We start from the raw sequence: 18,900 nt of genomic DNA on the forward strand, positions 1-18,900 counted from the left end.
TTTTAAGGTTTTCCCGTATGGTCGTAATATCGTGACCACTCACTTGCATGTGTTTTCAGAGTAACGGCTTCCGATGTTGCCGGTGTACTCAAGCCTACGATGTTTTCAGCGAATACTCTGAACATGAATTCACTCTCTTTGAGATTCTCAATGCAATGTTGATGCGTCGTAGCGTCAAGCGTGATTATTTTGCTCCACTTCGCACCCTTTCCAGTCATTGTTCTCTTCTCAACCACGTAGCCTGCCGGGAAACAAATTCATAGGTGAACACTTTGTTCCGCAATACGGAAACCTAATTCCTTTATTCCTAGTTTGAACTCTTGATCTACTCGACGTGGTCAAGATCTTACCTGTAAGCTCTGTTCCTCCTGTGCTGGCTGGTGGCGCCCATGTCAGGGTTGCACTTCGACTAGTTATACCAGTCACTTGTAAGTTCAGCGGGCATGAAGGTGGTGCTGAAAGTGATGAGATATTTAAATGGTTTACTATTGGTCTAATATATAAATAAAGAATATAAACGAAGAGCTTATTTTCGATAAGAACGTGTTAATATAAGCCAAAGCACATAATTAATTTATGGTTCAGTATTCCAAGTAGCATGAATATAGAACGTCAAATGGTAATTGTTCAGGAAAAGGAATTGATTCAAATGATGCTATTCCATGAACTTACTTTTACTTGTTACAACCTTAGTCGTTGGAAATATGCCGAGTAAAGCATACATTGTACTTTCGGTAAGCTTGGTTATTTCTACGTAGAAAGGAAAGCGAACAATTAGTAAGCGAAGCGTTTTGTTAAAGAGCACTGTCAAGATAAGAATAATGTGCATTATCAAGTAGAGCTAGTAATTTTTAATTCCTTGATAGACTTACTGATTCTTTTACCAGTTGTGATAGGCTCTTCTGGTAAATATGGTGGCCCGCTACCTACACTATTTCGTGCTGTTATTCTAAAGTTGTAGGGAGTGTCTGTCTTCAGATCTGACACGATAATATTTGTCGTCTCTCCCTGTGTGCTGCCGATCTTTAAATATATATGTTTTTTTTTATTGCCTCCTATGTGCCGATGTTTGGACGATAATGACATTTTGCAATAGCAAGATCACTAAACGTTTCAATTAAGAATATTTACCTTCTGCCATGCTTTCTTAGATACTTCTTTCGTCTCGACAATGTACTCTATGATTGGAGAGCCTCCGTCATTCTCAGGCGGCTGCCACTTTATGGTGAAGGAAGTTTTCGTCATTCCCGAGACATCGAGAGGTCCTCGGGGTGGCCCTGGTTTTTCTATAGTAATTATAGTCAAACAATTGTAATTTACTCTCATCGTTAAAATGATAACATCGATTCGTTTTCACTTCTTCTACTCACCGAATGAAGGTTTAATCGTGACTGGTTCCGATTCCAGTGGTTCTGACGATCCGACAGGGTTTTTAGCGACAACTCGGAACAAGTATTCCGAATCTTGCTGCAATTTTTGTATACAATAAGACTCAGCATCTTTGTCGACGTCAGCTACCTTCATCCAGACCATTTTTTCCGGCTCACACTTTTCAATCGTGTATTTGCTAAGCTCGAGACCTCCGTCATCTGCAGGTGGTTTCCACTCTATGGTGATTTGGTCTTGTCTGATGTCTCGCATTACTATGGGTCCACGTGGTTTGCTTGGCTTGTCTAACGGATAAATATTTACACAGAATGAAATTTAGAGTGAAATTCACAGCGTTATACAATTTGAATGAATAAAAAAACAAAACATACCTATGACTCGGAGGTACATTTCGACGGACGTGCTACCCGCTTCGTTGGATGCTGTAACTGTGTAAGTTCCCGTATCTTCTCGTACTACTGAATATATTGTTATGGAAGAAGTTGTTTCTTCGTTGTAAACTGAAACTTGTTTCTCTGTGATTGTTTTTCCGTTTTTGATCCACGAAATTTGTGGCTGCGGAAATCCTGAAGCTTCGACGTTGATTTTCCACTGGCTCGTTACTCGCAGTTGTTGAGTCGCCAAGCTTTCGTCGAAATTTAGAGTAGGAGGCTCCTGAATTTTTAGTTCACATGTTGTCTCGGCCGTTCCAGCATTGTTTTCGGCTTTAACAGTAAAGGTAGCGGCTGAAGTCTCTGTTGTCTCTTTAATGGTATACTTTGCCACCCGATTTTCATATGTGATGTTGGCATTCTTAAACGGATTTCCATTTTTCATCCTGCAATGAGAGTTATATAGTCATCGTTGGTCTTCAAATCAATGCTGTAGAAGATAATCTGACCTAGTAAATTTAAATACGGAAACTACAGTTTTAGTTACCATGTGATCTTAGGTGTTGGAATTCCGCCGATTACACAGGATAGGGATACAGTTCGTTTCAATCCAGTTGTAACGCTGTTTAGTGGCTCTAAAATAAGTGGTGCTTCCGCTGCCACAGGCTTAGCGATCTTCAAGTACCTCGTGTTATGGGACGGCTCACTGGGACCGACCGTGTTCACAGCTGTTACGCGGAACATGTATTCCTTGTTTGTCACCAGTTCCGTTACTTTGTGGGTTGTTTCTGTGATCTTTTGCGTATTCCTGATCCATCTGTGAATTATTCACCATTGCAATGAAGTCATAGAGTTTCAAACGGTAATATCGAAATCAAGTTTCGTGGTTCATATTAGGTAAATAACTTACGAAAAGTCATCTCGATCGTGGTACTCGAGAATGTATTCGGTAATCGGAGTGTTTCCATCAAAGTCAGGTGCTTTCCAGTGAAGCGTTATGCTATCATCAGTCACTTCCAGGAGTTCTGGAATACCTGGTGTACTTGGCACCTCTGAGGACACATGTAACAAATTTAAATGTAGAATAATGTCGTCTCGACTGAAGAAACTACATCAGCTCTATAGTGATGCCTAGTTGCACCTAAGGTAATATTTATGAATAATGTAACTTACGCATAATGATGAGTTTGATGTCAGTGCTTGCCTCTCCACAGCTATTGGTCAGTTTCAAAGTGTAATTACCGATATCGTCTTCCTGCACCTTCTTGATGGTCAGAGTTGCTGATTCATCATCGGTAGTGGGAGTAATTCGTTTTGCTTTGGGAACGACCTTGCCGTTGACTGACCATTCGGTTGTGGCTTTAGGCGTGGCAGTGAATTTGACAGTAATATTGACGTCGTCGTCTTTCTTGACACGGTACTCTTTGGGCGCATCCATACTTATTTTTGGTGGCGTTTCAACAACTAAAATGGGAAGTTTTTGCAAAGTGTTAACTATCAGGTTCTTGAACATTGATATGTTACACCTAATACAATTCAATACACACCTTCGACTTTCATTTTTGACGATGTTTTCATATTCATTGCCACCGCGCTATATTCCACAGTATCTTCAATGGTACATTTCTTGACAATCAACTTTTTCACCGTACCCTCGTCTATAATGGTATATTTCGGCGATTCCTTAATTTCTTTTCCTTTCCTGTTTGTAAAAAGAGAACGTTAATATAACCATAATATTTTGATAACTATATCACCGGCAAAAGTATTTTGCCAATAATAAGGTGACTCACTTGAACCATTTTACCGGTACATTTGGTCTCGAGAGTTCAATGACGAATGAGGCATCTGAGTTCAGTGGTACCAGTGTAACGTCTGGTAATCTCGTTATGAAATCTACGCCAGGTTCTTCAACGGTCAATTTAGCTTTCGAAGTTTGTTCACCGACTTGGCAAGAGTATACTCCTGCGTCCGTGAGCTCTGACTTGTAAATTTTTAGCTTCTGTCTCTTGCCATCGATGGATAGTTGAACGTGTTCGGAAAACTGTAATTCTTCACCGTCCTTGAACCAGCGAACTAATGCATCACCTTTAGTCAACTCAATTTCGAACATAGCTTTTTCTCCTTTAGCTATAGTGACGTCCTGCATTTTGGTGATAATTTCTGGTGGCAGTTCTGAAATTTAGAGAAAATATGAAAAATTAATGGTCATTTTAGCTTTACTTGTGTCTTAAAATAATAAATTGGAAAATATCCGTCACGCGCTAAGTTGTAAAAGACAAATACTTACCAACTACGGTGACTTCTGCTGTGCATTCCTGATCTAATAAGGAACATGTGTATTCTCCTTCGTCGTGCACTGAAGTGCTTCTAATCAGAAGTTTCCTAACAGTGCCATCCTTGACAAATTCGAGTTTCTGTTTTTTCGGCTTGAGTGGTTCGCCATCCTTATGCCAACTAACTTCGGCTGTTTGCGAAGTTATTTCAACTTCAAGGATCGCTACATCACGTTCCTTCACCTCGAAGTCTTGGAGTTTCCTTACAAATTCTGGTTTCGTGGCTGTTTGAAGAATGAGCATTCAATGAGCATTAAACTATGTCGTTATGAAAGAATTAGCGTGACTTCGATATATCTATATCGAATTCGTTTTACACTTACTACTAACATAGGGGTATGTCTTTATTCTCACCTCTGATCACCACAGTGCTGGATGTACTCTGTTGTTTGACAGTACACTTGTAAACGCCTTCATCTGTCGGGCTGGTTTTCTTTATATGTAATCTATGGGACCGTCCTTCCTGGATAATTTCTCTGTGGTCCATGCCACTGATTTCCTTGTCGTCGTGCCACCAAGTTGTAGAAACGGTATGTGAAGTTTCGCAAGTAAGTTCTAGCGGTCTATACTCGTCTACTTGAACGTTCTCTTCAAGGTTCTTAGTGAAAACAACTTTGTCAACATCCACGGTGATCTTAGCTCCATGCGATGTTTTCCCAACTGGATTACTGGCGATACACTTATAATCGCCAGCATCAACTTCAGAGTCTGCATTCTTAATTTCAAGGGTGATGTTTTCTCCGTCGTAACTTTCCTTGACGTTTGAAGATGGTTCGAGGGGCTTGTTATTTCTGAAAAAATAAGCAAAGGTGTTACCATATCAGTGCTCACGTTTGAAACATAATTACTGATGAGCTGAATCATGTACCTCAGCCATGTAATTTCCGGCACAGGATTTCCAGTGACCTTAGCTGTTAATTTGACGGAACCCTTCTCCGGAACAGTCTGTTCTTGGAACCGTTCAGTAAATAACGGTGGTTCTGGAGCACCACTTGGAGTCTCTGTAAATTATAATTACAAGGTCAATAAATTGTCGCTCCTGCTGATGAGTTTTGGATTCACAATTTGAGAGAAGAAAACAATCTATTTTAAGCATTTAAAAGCATACCCTTGTGTGAGATGCGTGGCGATTTCTCATTTGCTGGATAGATTGCATCTATAGCAGGTGCGGGTTTAAGATCTGCAGAGCTTAGAGCAGCTGTAATGTTAGCTAAGCATTTTATGCGCAGACAAATTTACTGTCCATTTATTATTGAAAACAGAAACATTCAGCGTATTTATATGCAATCGAAAATAGGTGATGGATTATTTGATTGAGTCACATGCAATCACTTCGCGCTGTAACTGTGTTATTGTTGTTTTTATATTTCAGTATTACCTTCGACTGTTAGCGTTGCACGCGTTTCGGCCGTTCCTCGTTCATTTTTAGCAATTACAGCGTATTCGCCTGTATCGTGCAGCTTAGGTTGGATCAAGGTCAATGTAGTGGTATCGCCATCTCGCTTAGTGGCAACTCCCTTCAGCGGTTTCCCGTCCTTGTACCAAGTAAGTTGTGGCCTTGGATTACCTATAATTTGAGTGAAGAGCACCACTGTTTCCCCTTCGCGAATGACATAAGGTTTCAACGGTTCCAAGATTTCAGGTGGTTCTTTCTCGCCAGTTTGGACCTGTGCAATGGATCAATATAAATAACAAGAAATAAATTGTTACGAGTTTTGAAGTAATGAGGTTCCGTCAAAGAAGAGTGGATTATCAAGGTTGTTACGCTACCTTCAGCGGTATTTCGATGGTTGCTTCTCCCTCTCTATTCTTAGCCACGATTTTATAGCGACCCTCCTGAGTTTTCTTTACTTTCGTGATCTTCATTACGCTACAATACATGTGCATATCACTTTCGGTGACGACAGTCACGTTATCTTTTGTCGTCATTTCAGTTTCCTCGTAGTACCAAGTTATTTCCGGTTCGGGGACAGCGACTAAACGCCATTCTAGGACTACATCGTCTCCCGCATCAACGCATTTTGCCTTTGGTTTACGAGAGAAGGTTGGTGGTATACCTTCCAAGATGTCAGCAAGCGAGGATTCCCTGAAGATAAATATATCATTCGTACAATATTACTTTATTCAGGTATTTTATTTTTCATACCATTCATTTTTGAGAACCTGCCAACATTAAAGAGATTCAATAGTAGGTTTTGTACTATGTATGTACCTTGAGAGGCTTTTCCTGGATAAGCCAGTCATGTCTGATCCGTGGTCAGACAACGGTGCTTCAACAATTAATTCCGTGGTACTCGAGGCGAATCCTGCAGCGTTCTTGGCTACGCAAGTAAATGTTCCGGCATCTTCAGGGAAGACTTCACGAATAATAAGGGTCGCGACATTATCATCGTCGTAGTAAATCTGGAAGTCTGGCGATGGTTTGATAATGGCTGTTTGACGGAACCACGTGATTTGTGGACGTGGTATTCCTTCCACTTGGCATTCAAATTGAACTGTATAACCATCTGGGGTATGTTTTGGTTGTAGTTTTTCAATAAATCTCGGTGCAGATGCCTTTTCTCCAGGGCCAGGTTCTGAAAAATCATTTTTTTTTTCTTTTTTTTGAGAATAAGTGCATAGACCCGAATCCGAGTATAGTAGGGGTTGACAGATATACTTCCTTTACCACGTTTTTATGTTTGTAAGGAGCCTTACCTTACAAGGTTCACTACAAGTGGGATTGAGAATAAGTACGAAATATTTGAAACGAGGTACTTACTTTCGAAGACTGGTAACTTGTCGATTTTCTCGTGTAGTTTACGCTGAAGATAAATTGTGTACTGTGGTCCTTTGAGAAGATACTGTGCCGGCACCCAGCCTTTTTCTTCAGTTAAATGTTTTTTAACAAACCACCAGTCCGAATTGGTATGTTCTGTAAGAATAATTCAGTGTGTGTTAGAACGAGGATGATCATAAATAATTCCCGTTGGCGAAGGATTAGAGACATACCAATGATGTAAACTTTCTCTCCCTCGACCAAGTTGATGGCTTCATCAGTTTCAGCAACATATGAGCATATTGAGAACATCATGTCTCCATTTCGGACAACGTATTCCGTTTCATCTGAGAATATCATATTTGGGTCAAAGAATAGTAAGACGTATTGTAAATCGGAATTTTTACTTGAATAAAGCACTTTTAGAAAAGCACGTCCACTTACCCTCTTCCGATATGTTTCCTTCTTTCGTAATACTTAGAGTTGCTTCTTCTGAAAAAAGGTAAGAAAGACGTTTCCTAATTACACCTATGTACTATTGAATGGTGAAATATCATGCAAATCCCAAGAATCACGTTATTATAACCAGATATGACTTATACCGATATGCTTTTCAATCAGTCGACTATAAATAATTGAATATTGAGTCGTTATTTGATTGTGTTAGATGTACTCACGCGCCGAAGGGATGCCAGCAGTATGTTAATAGCAATTTATATGATTCTGTATCATGCTATTGGTTTTCTGTAGCTGTAAGCATGTCTCTATGCAAGCAGATGTTCTGAAATAGAGCTATTAAATTGTTCAAACCTTCGTCGTAAGTGGATACACGTCTTCTTGGCTTCAGTTTCAAAGCTAATGATTCGTCTGTTTCCTCATACGAGTATTTTCGATCACGTTTCAATTTTAGATTTACGTCATTCTCTTCAATTTCTTCAACAGAATAAGGCCTATGCTTTTTCTTGGTTTTGCGCTTCAGAGGTAAGTTGAATTCATCAACGTCGAGTTCTTCTATACTGTACTCATCTTTGACTTCTTCCTCACTATCGTCAATAATCTCCTCAATAATCGGCCCGCCGTCATCTTCGATTTCTTGCATAATCCGAATCGTCTCTTCACCCGCTTCTTCGGAATATGTGAGTGGTCGTTGTTTTGGTTTTAGACGAACTTTCCCAGACATTGTGATGTCTTCTTCCTCGTAGGTGTTTAGAGAGATTTTGAATTCTTGTTCGACGTCCTCTTTTGTCTTAGTAGTTCGAGGTCTGAAGGTAACATTCTCGACTTCAGTTACCTCCTTAACATCTGGTCTGGGTTTTCGCTTTGGCCTGAGCTTACGTAACGTAACATCTTCATATATTTCTTCGATAGGTTTCGGTATGGTTTTAGGCGGCCGTCTTTGTATAGTAAATTCTTCAACAACTTCTTCTTCGTCTTGTATGTCTTCAATTTCTTCAAGTTTTTGTATAGTCAACTCTTCGGCCTCTTCTTCGATAGCTTTCTTCTTAGGTTTCTTGAGAGTTACGCATTGCGTGACTTCTTCGGGTTCTTTTTGTTTCACATCCTCTGGTACAGGCTTCTTGATCGTTACTTCATCACTGGCCTCTTCTTCCACAGGTTTTTTCTTCGGCTTCTTCTTCAAAGTCACCTGCTGCGAAACTTCTTCAGGTTCTTCTTGTTTCACATCCTCTGGGGCAGGTTTCTTGATCGTCACTTCGTCACTGGCCTCGTCTTCTACAGCTTTTTTCTTGGGCTTTTTCTTCAGAGTTACCTCTTGCGAAACTTCTTCAGGTTCTTCCTGTTTCGCGTCTTCTGGCACAGGCTTCTTGATCGTCACTTCGTCGGCAGCCTCTTCTTCGATAGGTTTTTTCTTCGGCTTCTTCTTCAGAGTGACTTGCTGCGAAACTTCTTCAGGTTCTTCTTGTTTCACATCCTCTGGCATAGGCTTTTTGATCGTCACTTCGTCGGCAGCCTCTTCTTCGATAGGTTTTTTCTTCGGCTTCTTCTTTAGAGTGACTTGCTGCGAAACTTCTTCAGGTTCTTCTTGTTTCACATCCTCTGGCATAGGCTTTTTGATCGTCACTTCGTCGGCAGCCTCTTCTTCGATAGGTTTTTTCTTCGGCTTCTTCTTTAGAGTGACTGGCTGCGAAACTTCTTCAGGTTCTTCTTGTTTCACATCCTCTGGCATAGGCTTTTTGATCGTCACTTCGTCGGCAGCCTCTTCTTCGATAGGTTTTTTCTTCGGCTTCTTCTTTAGAGTGACTTGCTGCGAAACTTCTTCAGGTTCTTCTTGTTTCACATCCTCTGGGGCAGGTTTCTTGATCGTCACTTCGTCACTGGCCTCGTCTTCTACAGCTTTTTTCTTGGGCTTTTTCTTCAGAGTTATCTCTTGCGAAACTTCTTCAGGTGCTTCCTGTTTCGCGTCTTCTGGCACAGGCTTCTTGATCGTCACTTCGTCGGCAGCCTCTTCTTCGATAGGTTTTTTCTTCGGCTTCTTCTTTAGAGTGACTTGCTGCGAAACTTCTTCAGGTTCTTCTTGTTTCACATCCTCTGGGGCAGGTTTCTTGATCGTCACTTCGTCACTGGCCTCGTCTTCTACAGCTTTTTTCTTGGGCTTTTTCTTCAGAGTTACCTCTTGCGAAACTTCTTCAGGTGCTTCCTGTTTCGCGTCTTCTGGCACAGGCTTCTTGATCGTCACTTCGTCGGCAGCCTCTTCTTCGATAGGTTTTTTCTTCGGCTTCTTCTTTAGAGTGACTTGCTGCGAAACTTCTTCAGGTTCTTCTTGTTTTGCATCCTCTGGCATAGGCTTTTTGATCGTCACTTCGTCGGCAGCCTCTTCTTCGATAGGTTTTTTCTTCGGCTTCTTCTTTAGAGTGACTTGCTGCGAAACTTCTTCAGGTTCTTCTTGTTTCACATCCTCTGGCATAGGCTTTTTGATCGTCACTTCGTCGGCAGCCTCTTCTTCGATAGGTTTTTTCTTCGGCTTCTTCTTTAGAGTGACTGGCTGCGAAACTTCTTCAGGTTCTTCTTGTTTCACATCCTCTGGCATAGGCTTTTTGATCGTCACTTCGTCGGCAGCCTCTTCTTCGATAGGTTTTTTCTTCGGCTTCTTTTTTAGAGTGACTTGCTGCGAAACTTCTTCAGGTTCTTCTTGTTTCACATCCTCTGGGGCAGGTTTCTTGATCGTCACTTCGTCACTGGCCTCGTCTTCTACAGCTTTTTTCTTGGGCTTTTTCTTCAGAGTTACCTCTTGCGAAACTTCTTCAGGTGCTTCCTGTTTCGCGTCTTCTGGCACAGGCTTTTTGATCGTCACTTCGTCGGCAGCCTCTTCTTCGATAGGTTTTTTCTTCGGCTTCTTCTTTAGAGTGACTTGCTGCGAAACTTCTTCAGGTTCTTCTTGTTTCACATCCTCTGGGGCAGGTTTCTTGATCGTCACTTCGTCACTGGCCTCGTCTTCTACAGCTTTTTTCTTGGGCTTTTTCTTCAGAGTTACCTCTTGCGAAACTTCTTCAGGTGCTTCCTGTTTCGCGTCTTCTGGCACAGGCTTCTTGATCGTCACTTCGTCGGCAGCCTCTTCTTCGATAGGTTTTTTCTTCGGCTTCTTCTTTAGAGTGACTTGGTGCGAAATTTCTTCAGTTTCTTCTTGTTTCACATCCTCTGGAACGGGTTGCTTGACCGTCACCTCTTCCTGAGTTTCTTCCTCCACAGATTTCTTTTTCAGTTTTTTTGGCAGAGTTGCTTCTGACGAAATTTCTTCAGGCTTTCCCTCTTTTATTTGTTCTGAAACAAGTTTCTCAACTGGTGCTTCTATTTTAGTCTCACCTTCGACAGGCTTTTCTTGAGGTGTTTCATTTGACGTTATTTCTTTTTCAGGCTCTTCAGGTTTTTCTGGGGTAGTAGTGGGTGCAGGCTTTGACTTCTTTGAAATTTTTTTCTTTTTAGTCGATTCTTCGAAATCATCTACTGGATGCTTCTTCGTTGGTTCAGCCGTATCATCTGGGAGCCCTTCTACATCTTCGGTATCAGGTTTGTTTTTCAGCCAGCCCTTCAACTTGATGGTTTCTGGTTCGTCTTCAGGCTTATCAGAGGCTGGTATTCTAAATGTAACATCTGGTTCTTCCTCTGGGGTATCGGATTTGGGTTTTCCTTTTATTAAAGGAATCTGTTCAGTATCTTGATCTGGTTTCGTTTTCTTTCGTTTTGGATGCTGCGTTTTTTCAGGTTCGGGCTTAGGTTTTGCAGGGTGTTCAATTTCGTCAGAAACATATTTTTCGATCAGTGGGTGCTCGAAATCGAGTGGATTGAAATCGTCATGTTCTAATGTCGTATGCGGTTCAGTTGTTTCCTCCCGAATTATTCTTTCTGTAGGTTTCTCTTTAAGAGGCTCTTTCTTTATTTCTTTGGTATCTTCAACAATTTTTTCTGGTATCTGCTTCAATTTTATTTCGTCGATTTCTGGTTCTTCTGATGTCAAAATTTGACCCTTACCGACACGTAGTGGTTGAGGCTCTTCTGACTTTTCCTTTGGTTTCTTCGGTTGACGTTCGTAGATAGATTTATCCTCAATCTCTTCTAACGGAACTTTTTTCAATTCTTCAAATTCCTGATCTAATCTCTCGAGGTCTATCTCGTTTTTTTCTGTGAATTTCACTTTCTTTTGTTTTGTTTTTAACACTCTAAGTGCCTCTTTCGTATTTCTGGACAGAATTCCACATTGAACTGGATTTTCTTCGAAGGTATCTATTTTTGGTTTTCGTAATTGGGGCGGATAATCATCTATAAAAGTAATTCGACTACGAAGAAGTATTTTTGGAATCACCACGCCCTTTGATTCCTTCTTTTTGGGTATTGCTGCCTTTTTTAATTTAATTGTTGCGAATTGAGGCTGTTCATCTTCTGGTTGTGAAAATTTCAATTTCGTTGGTTGGTTTACTTGAGTTCGTTCGATTTTTTGCGGCACTAATTTTTGTAGCTTTGGAAGCTGAGTTTTCCTTTCAGTTTTTGATCTGGGCTCCCACTGAATCTTTTCCGGCATTGGCTCGAGAACTGGTCTTTCGTATGGTTCTGGTTCAACCCATTCAACATCCTCTTTCTTTGGAGATGTTTTCTTCTTTTTCTTTTTCAATACTTTTTTAGTCGGAAGTTCTTCAGAAGGCTTGATAATTTCTTCACCATGAAGTTTGTCTGGTTTTTCCGTAACGGGCGCTTCAGAAGACTTTTGTTCCCTGTCAGTAGCCTTACTGTTGTCTTCCTTCGTCACAGTTGCTTTTGAAATAACCACTTCGACAACTTCTACTCTATTAGGCTGCTCTTCAACTGGCACCGCTATTTCTTGATCAGGTTTCTTGTCTTCAAACAATTCTAGTGCTGACGTTCCAAGAATAACCTCAGTTGTCTCAATACTCTCTTTGGGAACAATATTTTCCGTAGCTTGTTCTTCAGTCGGTTTTTCAGTTGTGATACTCTCAACAACTTCAGCAGGCTGCTCCATCTCCGATGCTTTAGGTTTCTTCGTTTTCTTGGGCGCTTTCTTAACAGGGACTTCAGTGATTTTGACCTTATCAGGCTGTTCTTCAATTGGCATAGCTGTTTCTTGGCTCGGTTTTTCGTCCGTGGGTAGATCTTGAGTAGACGTTCCCAGAATAACCTCAGTTGTTTCAATACTTTCTGTGGAGAAAATATCTTCCGTAGCTTGTTCTTCCGGTGGCTTTTCAGTTGTAACATCCTCAACAACTTCAGCAGACTGCTCCACTTCTGCCGCTTGAGGCTTTTTCGTTTTCTTGGGCGCTTTTCTGATGGGAACTTCAGTGATCTTGACCTCATCGGGCTGTTCTTCAACTGGTATGGCTGTTTCTTGGCTCAGTTTTTCGTCCTCGGGTAATTCTTGAGTAGACGTTCCCAGAATAACCTCAGTTGTTTCGATACTCTCTTTCGGAAGCATATCTTCCGTAGCTTGTTCTTCAGTTGGCTTTTCAGTTGTGATGCCCTCAACAATTTCAACAGGCTGCTCTATCTCCGATGCTTTAGGTTTCTTTGTTTTCTTGAGCGCTTTGTTGACAAGAACTTCAGTGATCTTGACCTCATCGGGCTGTTCTTCAACTAGGAGGGTTGTTTCTTGGCTCAGTTTTTCGTCCTCGGGTAATTCTTGAGTGGACGTTCCCAGAATAACCTCAGTTGTTACGATACTTTCTTTCGGGAGAATATCTTCCGTAGCTTTTTCTTCAGTTGGCTTTTCAGTTGTGATGCCCTCAACAACTTCAGCAGGCTGCTCCATCTCCGATGCTTTAGCTTTCTTCGTTTTCTTGGGCGCTTTCTTGATAAGGATCTCAGTGATATTGACCTTATCAGGCTGTTCTTCAACTGATATGGCTGTTTCATGGGTCGGTGTTTCACCCTTGGGTAATTCTTGAGTAGACGTTCCCAGAATAATCTCAGTTGTTTCGATACTCTCTTTTGGAACCATATCTTCCGTAGCTTGTTCTTCGGTCGGCTTTTCAGTTGTAATGCCCTCAACAACTTCAACAGGCTGCTCTATCTTTGAAGTTTTGAGTTTCTTCGTTTTCTTGGGCGCTTTCTTGACAGGGACCTCAGTGATCTTGACCTTATCAGGCTGTTCTTCAACTGGCATAGCTGTTTCATGGCTCGGTTGTTCATCCTCGGGTAATTCTTGAATAGACGTTCCCAGGATGATCTCAGTTGTTTCGATACTCTCTTTCGGGAGCATATCTTCCGTAGCTTGTTCTTCGGTCGGCTTTTCAGTTGTAATGCCCTCAACAACTTCAACAGGCTGCTCTACCGCTGAAATTTTAGGTTTCTTCGTTTTCTTAGACGCTTTTCTGACAGGAACTTCAGTGATCTTGACCTCATCAGGCTGGCTTTCAACTGGAATTGCTGTTTCTTGACTCGGTTTTTCGTCTTCAGGTAATTCTTGCGTAGACGTCCCAAGGACGACTTCAGTTGTCTCGATACTTTCTTTCGGAAGAATATCGTGTATAGCTTTCTCTCTGCACGGCTGTTCGAAAATCATATCTTCAGCAACTTCTGAAGGCTGCTTTTCCTTAGAGGTTGTTGGCTTCTTCTTTTTATCAGGAACTCTTATCGCTTCTACTTCTGTAGTTTGGACGGTTCTCTCATCTTCGACAGCAGGCTTTGCCTTTTCTTCGGCGGGTTTCTCGATAACAATTTCTTCAACGACTTCATCTGGAACGCCATCGTCTCGGATAATAGCCTTTTTCTTCTTGATAACCTTTCTTGTTGGGGTCTCTATGATTTCCACGATTTGTTGTTCCTCCATCACTGTTGTCTCTTCGACTGGTTTTTCAATGACTTCTTCAATAACTTCTTCAGGCGCACCTTCCTTGGTTGGCTTCTTCTTCTTTTTGATTGTTTTCGTTGTTGGAGTTTCAATCGTTTCAATAATCTCCTCTTCTTCAACAACCGTCTTTTTGGTTGGCTTCTTCTTCGGTGCCTTCTTTATATCCACTTCTGTGATTTTAACGGTTTCCTCATCTTCGACAATCGGTTTTGCCTTTTCTTCGGCAGGTTTCTCGATAACGATTTCTTCAACGACTTCATCTGGAACGCCATCGTCTCGGATAATAGCCTTTTTCTTCTTGATAACCTTTCTTGTTGGGGTCTCTATGATTTCCACGATTTGTTGTTCCTCCATCACTGTTGTCTCTTCGACTGGTTTTTCAATGACTTCTTCAATAACTTCTTCAGGCGCACCTTCCTTGGTTGGCTTCTTCTTCTTTTTGATTGTTTTCGTTGTTGGAGTTTCAATCGTTTCAATAATCTCCTCTTCTTCAACAACCGTCTTTTTGGTTGGCTTTTTCTTTGGTGCCTTCTTTACATCCACTTCTGTGATTTGGACCGTTTCCTCATCTTCGACAATCGGTTTTGCCTTTTCTTCGGCAGGTTTCTCGATAACGATTTCTTCAACGACTTCATCTGGAACGCCATCGTCTCGGATAATAGCCTTTTTCTTCTTGATAACCTTTCTTGTTGGGGTCTCTATGATTTCCACGATTTGTTGTTCCTCCATCACTGTTGTCTCTTCGACTGGTTTTTCAATGACTTCTTCAATAACTTCTTCAGGCGCACCTTCCTTGGTTGGCTTCTTCTTCTTTTTGATTGTTTTCGTTGTTGGAGTTTCAATCGTTTCAATAATCTCCTCTTCTTCAACAACCGTCTTTTTGGTTGGCTTTTTCTTTGGTGCCTTCTTTACATCCACTTCTGTGATTTGGACGGTTTCCTCATCTTCGACAATCGGTTTTGCCTTTTCTTCGGCAGGTTTCTCGATAACGATTTCTTCAACGACTTCATCTGGAACGCCATCGTCTCGGATAATAGCCTTTTTCTTCTTGATAACCTTTCTGGTTGGGGTCTCTATGATTTCCACGATTTGTTGTTCCTCCATCACTGTTGTCTCTTCGACTGGTTTTTCAATGAATTCTTCAATAACTTCTTCAGGCGCACCTTCCTTGGTTGGCTTCTTCTTCTTTTTGATTGTTTTCGTTGTTGGAGTTTCAATCGTTTCAATAATCTCCTCTTCTTCAACAACCGTCTTTTTGGTTGGCTTTTTCTTTGGTGCCTTCTTTACATCCACTTCTGTGATTTGGACCGTTTCCTCATCTTCGACAATCGGTTTTGCCTTTTCTTCGGCAGGTTTCTCGATAACGATTTCTTCAACGACTTCATCTGGAACGCCATCGTCTCGGATAATAGCCTTTTTCTTCTTGATAACCTTTCTTGTCGGGGTCTCTATGATTTCCACGATTTGTTGTTCCTCCATCACTGTTGTCTCTTCGACTGGTTTTTCAATGACTTCTTCAATAACTTCTTCAGGCGCACCTTCCTTGGTTGGCTTCTTCTTCTTTTTGATTGTTTTCGTTGTTGGAGTTTCAATCGTTTCAATAATCTCCTCTTCTTCAACAACCGTCTTTTTGGTTGGCTTTTTCTTTGGTGCCTTCTTTACATCCACTTCTGTGATTTGGACCGTTTCCTCATCTTCGACAATCGGTTTTGCCTTTTCTTCGGCAGGTTTCTCGATAACGATTTCTTCAACGACTTCATCTGGAACGCCATCGTCTCGGATAATAGCCTTTTTCTTCTTGATAACCTTTCTTGTTGGGGTCTCTATGATTTCCACGATTTGTTGTTCCTCCATCACTGTTGTCTCTTCGACTGGTTTTTCAATGACTTCTTCAATAACTTCTTCAGGCGCACCTTCCTTGGTTGGCTTCTTCTTCTTTTTGATTGTTTTCGTTGTTGGAGTTTCAATCGTTTCAATAATCTCCTCTTCTTCAACAACCGTCTTTTTGGTTGGCTTTTTCTTTGGTGCCTTCTTTACATCCACTTCTGTGATTTGGACCGTTTCCTCATCTTCGACAATCGGTTTTGCCTTTTCTTCGGCAGGTTTCTCGATAACGATTTCTTCAACGACTTCATCTGGAACGCCATCGTCTCGGATAATAGCCTTTTTCTTCTTGATAACCTTTCTTGTTGGGGTCTCTATGATTTCCACGATTTGTTGTTCCTCCATCACTGTTGTCTCTTCGACTGGTTTTTCAATGACTTCTTCAATAACTTCTTCAGGCGCACCTTCCTTGGTTGGCTTCTTCTTCTTTTTGATTGTTTTCGTTGTTGGAGTTTCAATCGTTTCAATAATCTCCTCTTCTTCAACAACCGTCTTTTTGGTTGGCTTTTTCTTTGGTGCCTTCTTTACATCCACTTCTGTGATTTGGACGGTTTCCTCATCTTCGACAATCGGTTTTGCCTTTTCTTCGGCAGGTTTCTCGATAACGATTTCTTCAACGACTTCATCTGGAACGCCATCGTCTCGGATAATAGCCTTTTTCTTCTTGATAACCTTTCTGGTTGGGGTCTCTATGATTTCCACGATTTGTTGTTCCTCCATCACTGTTGTCTCTTCGACTGGTTTTTCAATGAATTCTTCAATAACTTCTTCAGGCGCACCTTCCTTGGTTGGCTTCTTCTTCTTTTTGATTGTTTTCGTTGTTGGAGTTTCAATCGTTTCAATAATCTCCTCTTCTTCAACAACCGTCTTTTTGGTTGGCTTTTTCTTTGGTGCCTTCTTTACATCCACTTCTGTGATTTGGACCGTTTCCTCATCTTCGACAATCGGTTTTGCCTTTTCTTCGGCAGGTTTCTCGATAACGATTTCTTCAACGACTTCATCTGGAACGCCATCGTCTCGGATAATAGCCTTTTTCTTCTTGATAACCTTTCTTGTCGGGGTCTCTATGATTTCCACGATTTGTTGTTCCTCCATCACTGTTGTCTCTTCGACTGGTTTTTCAATGACTTCTTCAATAACTTCTTCAGGCGCACCTTCCTTGGTTGGCTTCTTCTTCTTTTTGATTGTTTTCGTTGTTGGAGTTTCAATCGTTTCAATAATCTCCTCTTCTTCAACAACCGTCTTTTTGGTTGGCTTTTTCTTTGGTGCCTTCTTTACATCCACTTCTGTGATTTGGACCGTTTCCTCATCTTCGACAATCGGTTTTGCCTTTTCTTCGGCAGGTTTCTCGATAACGATTTCTTCAACGACTTCATCTGGAACGCCATCGTCTCGGATAATAGCCTTTTTCTTCTTGATAACCTTTCTTGTCGGGGTCTCTATGATTTCCACGATTTGTTGTTCCTCCATCACTGTTGTCTCTTCGACTGGTTTTTCAATGACTTCTTCAATAACTTCTTCAGGCGCACCTTCCTTGGTTGGCTTCTTCTTCTTTTTGATTGTTTTCGTTGTTGGAGTTTCAATCGTTTCAATAATCTCCTCTTCTTCAACAACCGTCTTTTTGGTTGGCTTTTTCTTTGGTGCCTTCTTTACATCCACTTCTGTGATTTGGACCGTTTCCTCATCTTCGACAATCGGTTTTGCCTTTTCTTCGGCAGGTTTCTCGATAACGATTTCTTCAACGACTTCATCTGGAACGCCATCGTCTCGGATAATAGCCTTTTTCTTCTTGATAACCTTTCTTGTTGGGGTCTCTATGATTTCCACGATTTGTTGTTCCTCCATCACTGTTGTCTCTTCGACTGGTTTTTCAATGACTTCTTCAATAACTTCTTCAGGCGCACCTTCCTTGGTTGGCTTCTTCTTCTTTTTGATTGTTTTCGTTGTTGGAGTTTCAATCGTTTCAATAATCTCCTCTTCTTCAACAACCGTCTTTTTGGTTGGCTTCTTCTTCGGTGCCTTCTTTACATCCACTTCTGTGATTTTAACGGTTTCCTCATCTTCGACAATCGGTTTTGCCTTTTCTTCGGCAGGTTTCTCGATAACGATTTCTTCAACGACTTCATCTGGAACGCCATCGTCTCGGATAATAGCCTTTTTCTTCCTGATAACCTTTCTTGTTGGGGTTTCTATGATTTCCACAATTTGTTGTTCTTCCATAAACGTGGTTTCCTCTATTGGTTTCTCAATCACCTCTTCAACTACCTCTTCAGGAGCATCATCTTGAATTGGTTTCTTTCTTTTTTTGATCGTTTTCTTTTTTGGAGTTTCAATGATCTCAACGATTTCTTCGTCCTTAGTAACAAGTACTTCCATCTGTGCAATATGACTTTCCGTTATTTTCCTGAATTGTTGCAAAGGCCCTAGGGGTATAAGTATGGTGAATCTGCCCTCCAAAGATATTCAAATGACACTCAGAAGGATTCGTAGGTACCAATAAAATAATAAGATCCTGAAATTTTCAGATCCTTAACTCAATCGGTTTTTGAGAATAATCAAAACATGTAAAAACAGAAAAAATCTTTTTTCTCAGGATTGACTGAACCAATTGATTCAAATTTTCAACATGCCTTGTGGACTGATAATAGCTTCTAGAAAAACATTAAAAACTGTACAGCTTGATAAGATCCTTAAAAAAAATTGTTTTGTCGCTAATTTCCAATTTTAATCATGATACAATTTTGGCACAGTTATGAAACTATTATTTTTTCAAACCTTATCCATCTACCTACAACACCGCGGTATTTCAAAATTTTTAAAAATAGTACGCTGTAGTAGAAAAAAATAAGA

General features: G+C 41.0%; 1 protein-coding gene across 1 annotated transcript in view; it reads right to left on the reverse strand.

The window, feature by feature from the left end:
- LOC124299107 (titin-like) overlaps window positions 1–18,900 on the reverse strand; it is a 65,671-nt gene that overhangs the window by 1,790 nt on the left and 44,981 nt on the right. Inside the window, exons 21-41 of the mRNA XM_046752057.1 lie at window positions 7,665–18,426; window positions 7,299–7,346; window positions 7,088–7,201; window positions 6,858–7,010; window positions 6,309–6,672; window positions 5,867–6,182; window positions 5,475–5,763; window positions 4,965–5,097; window positions 4,451–4,887; window positions 4,051–4,320; window positions 3,554–3,935; window positions 3,308–3,462; window positions 2,934–3,224; window positions 2,671–2,812; window positions 2,308–2,577; window positions 1,761–2,206; window positions 1,371–1,673; window positions 1,132–1,286; window positions 873–1,023; window positions 351–455; window positions 44–241 (exon numbers count right to left, since the gene is read on the reverse strand). Coding sequence (XP_046608013.1) covers window positions 44–241; window positions 351–455; window positions 873–1,023; window positions 1,132–1,286; window positions 1,371–1,673; window positions 1,761–2,206; window positions 2,308–2,577; window positions 2,671–2,812; window positions 2,934–3,224; window positions 3,308–3,462; window positions 3,554–3,935; window positions 4,051–4,320; window positions 4,451–4,887; window positions 4,965–5,097; window positions 5,475–5,763; window positions 5,867–6,182; window positions 6,309–6,672; window positions 6,858–7,010; window positions 7,088–7,201; window positions 7,299–7,346; window positions 7,665–18,426 — 15,484 coding nt within the window. The remainder of the gene's footprint in view (window positions 1–43; window positions 242–350; window positions 456–872; window positions 1,024–1,131; window positions 1,287–1,370; window positions 1,674–1,760; window positions 2,207–2,307; window positions 2,578–2,670; window positions 2,813–2,933; window positions 3,225–3,307; window positions 3,463–3,553; window positions 3,936–4,050; window positions 4,321–4,450; window positions 4,888–4,964; window positions 5,098–5,474; window positions 5,764–5,866; window positions 6,183–6,308; window positions 6,673–6,857; window positions 7,011–7,087; window positions 7,202–7,298; window positions 7,347–7,664; window positions 18,427–18,900) is intronic.

This window comes from Neodiprion virginianus, chromosome 2 (genome assembly GCF_021901495.1).
Source record: "Neodiprion virginianus isolate iyNeoVirg1 chromosome 2, iyNeoVirg1.1, whole genome shotgun sequence".
Lineage (NCBI taxonomy): Eukaryota > Metazoa > Arthropoda > Insecta > Hymenoptera > Diprionidae > Neodiprion > Neodiprion virginianus.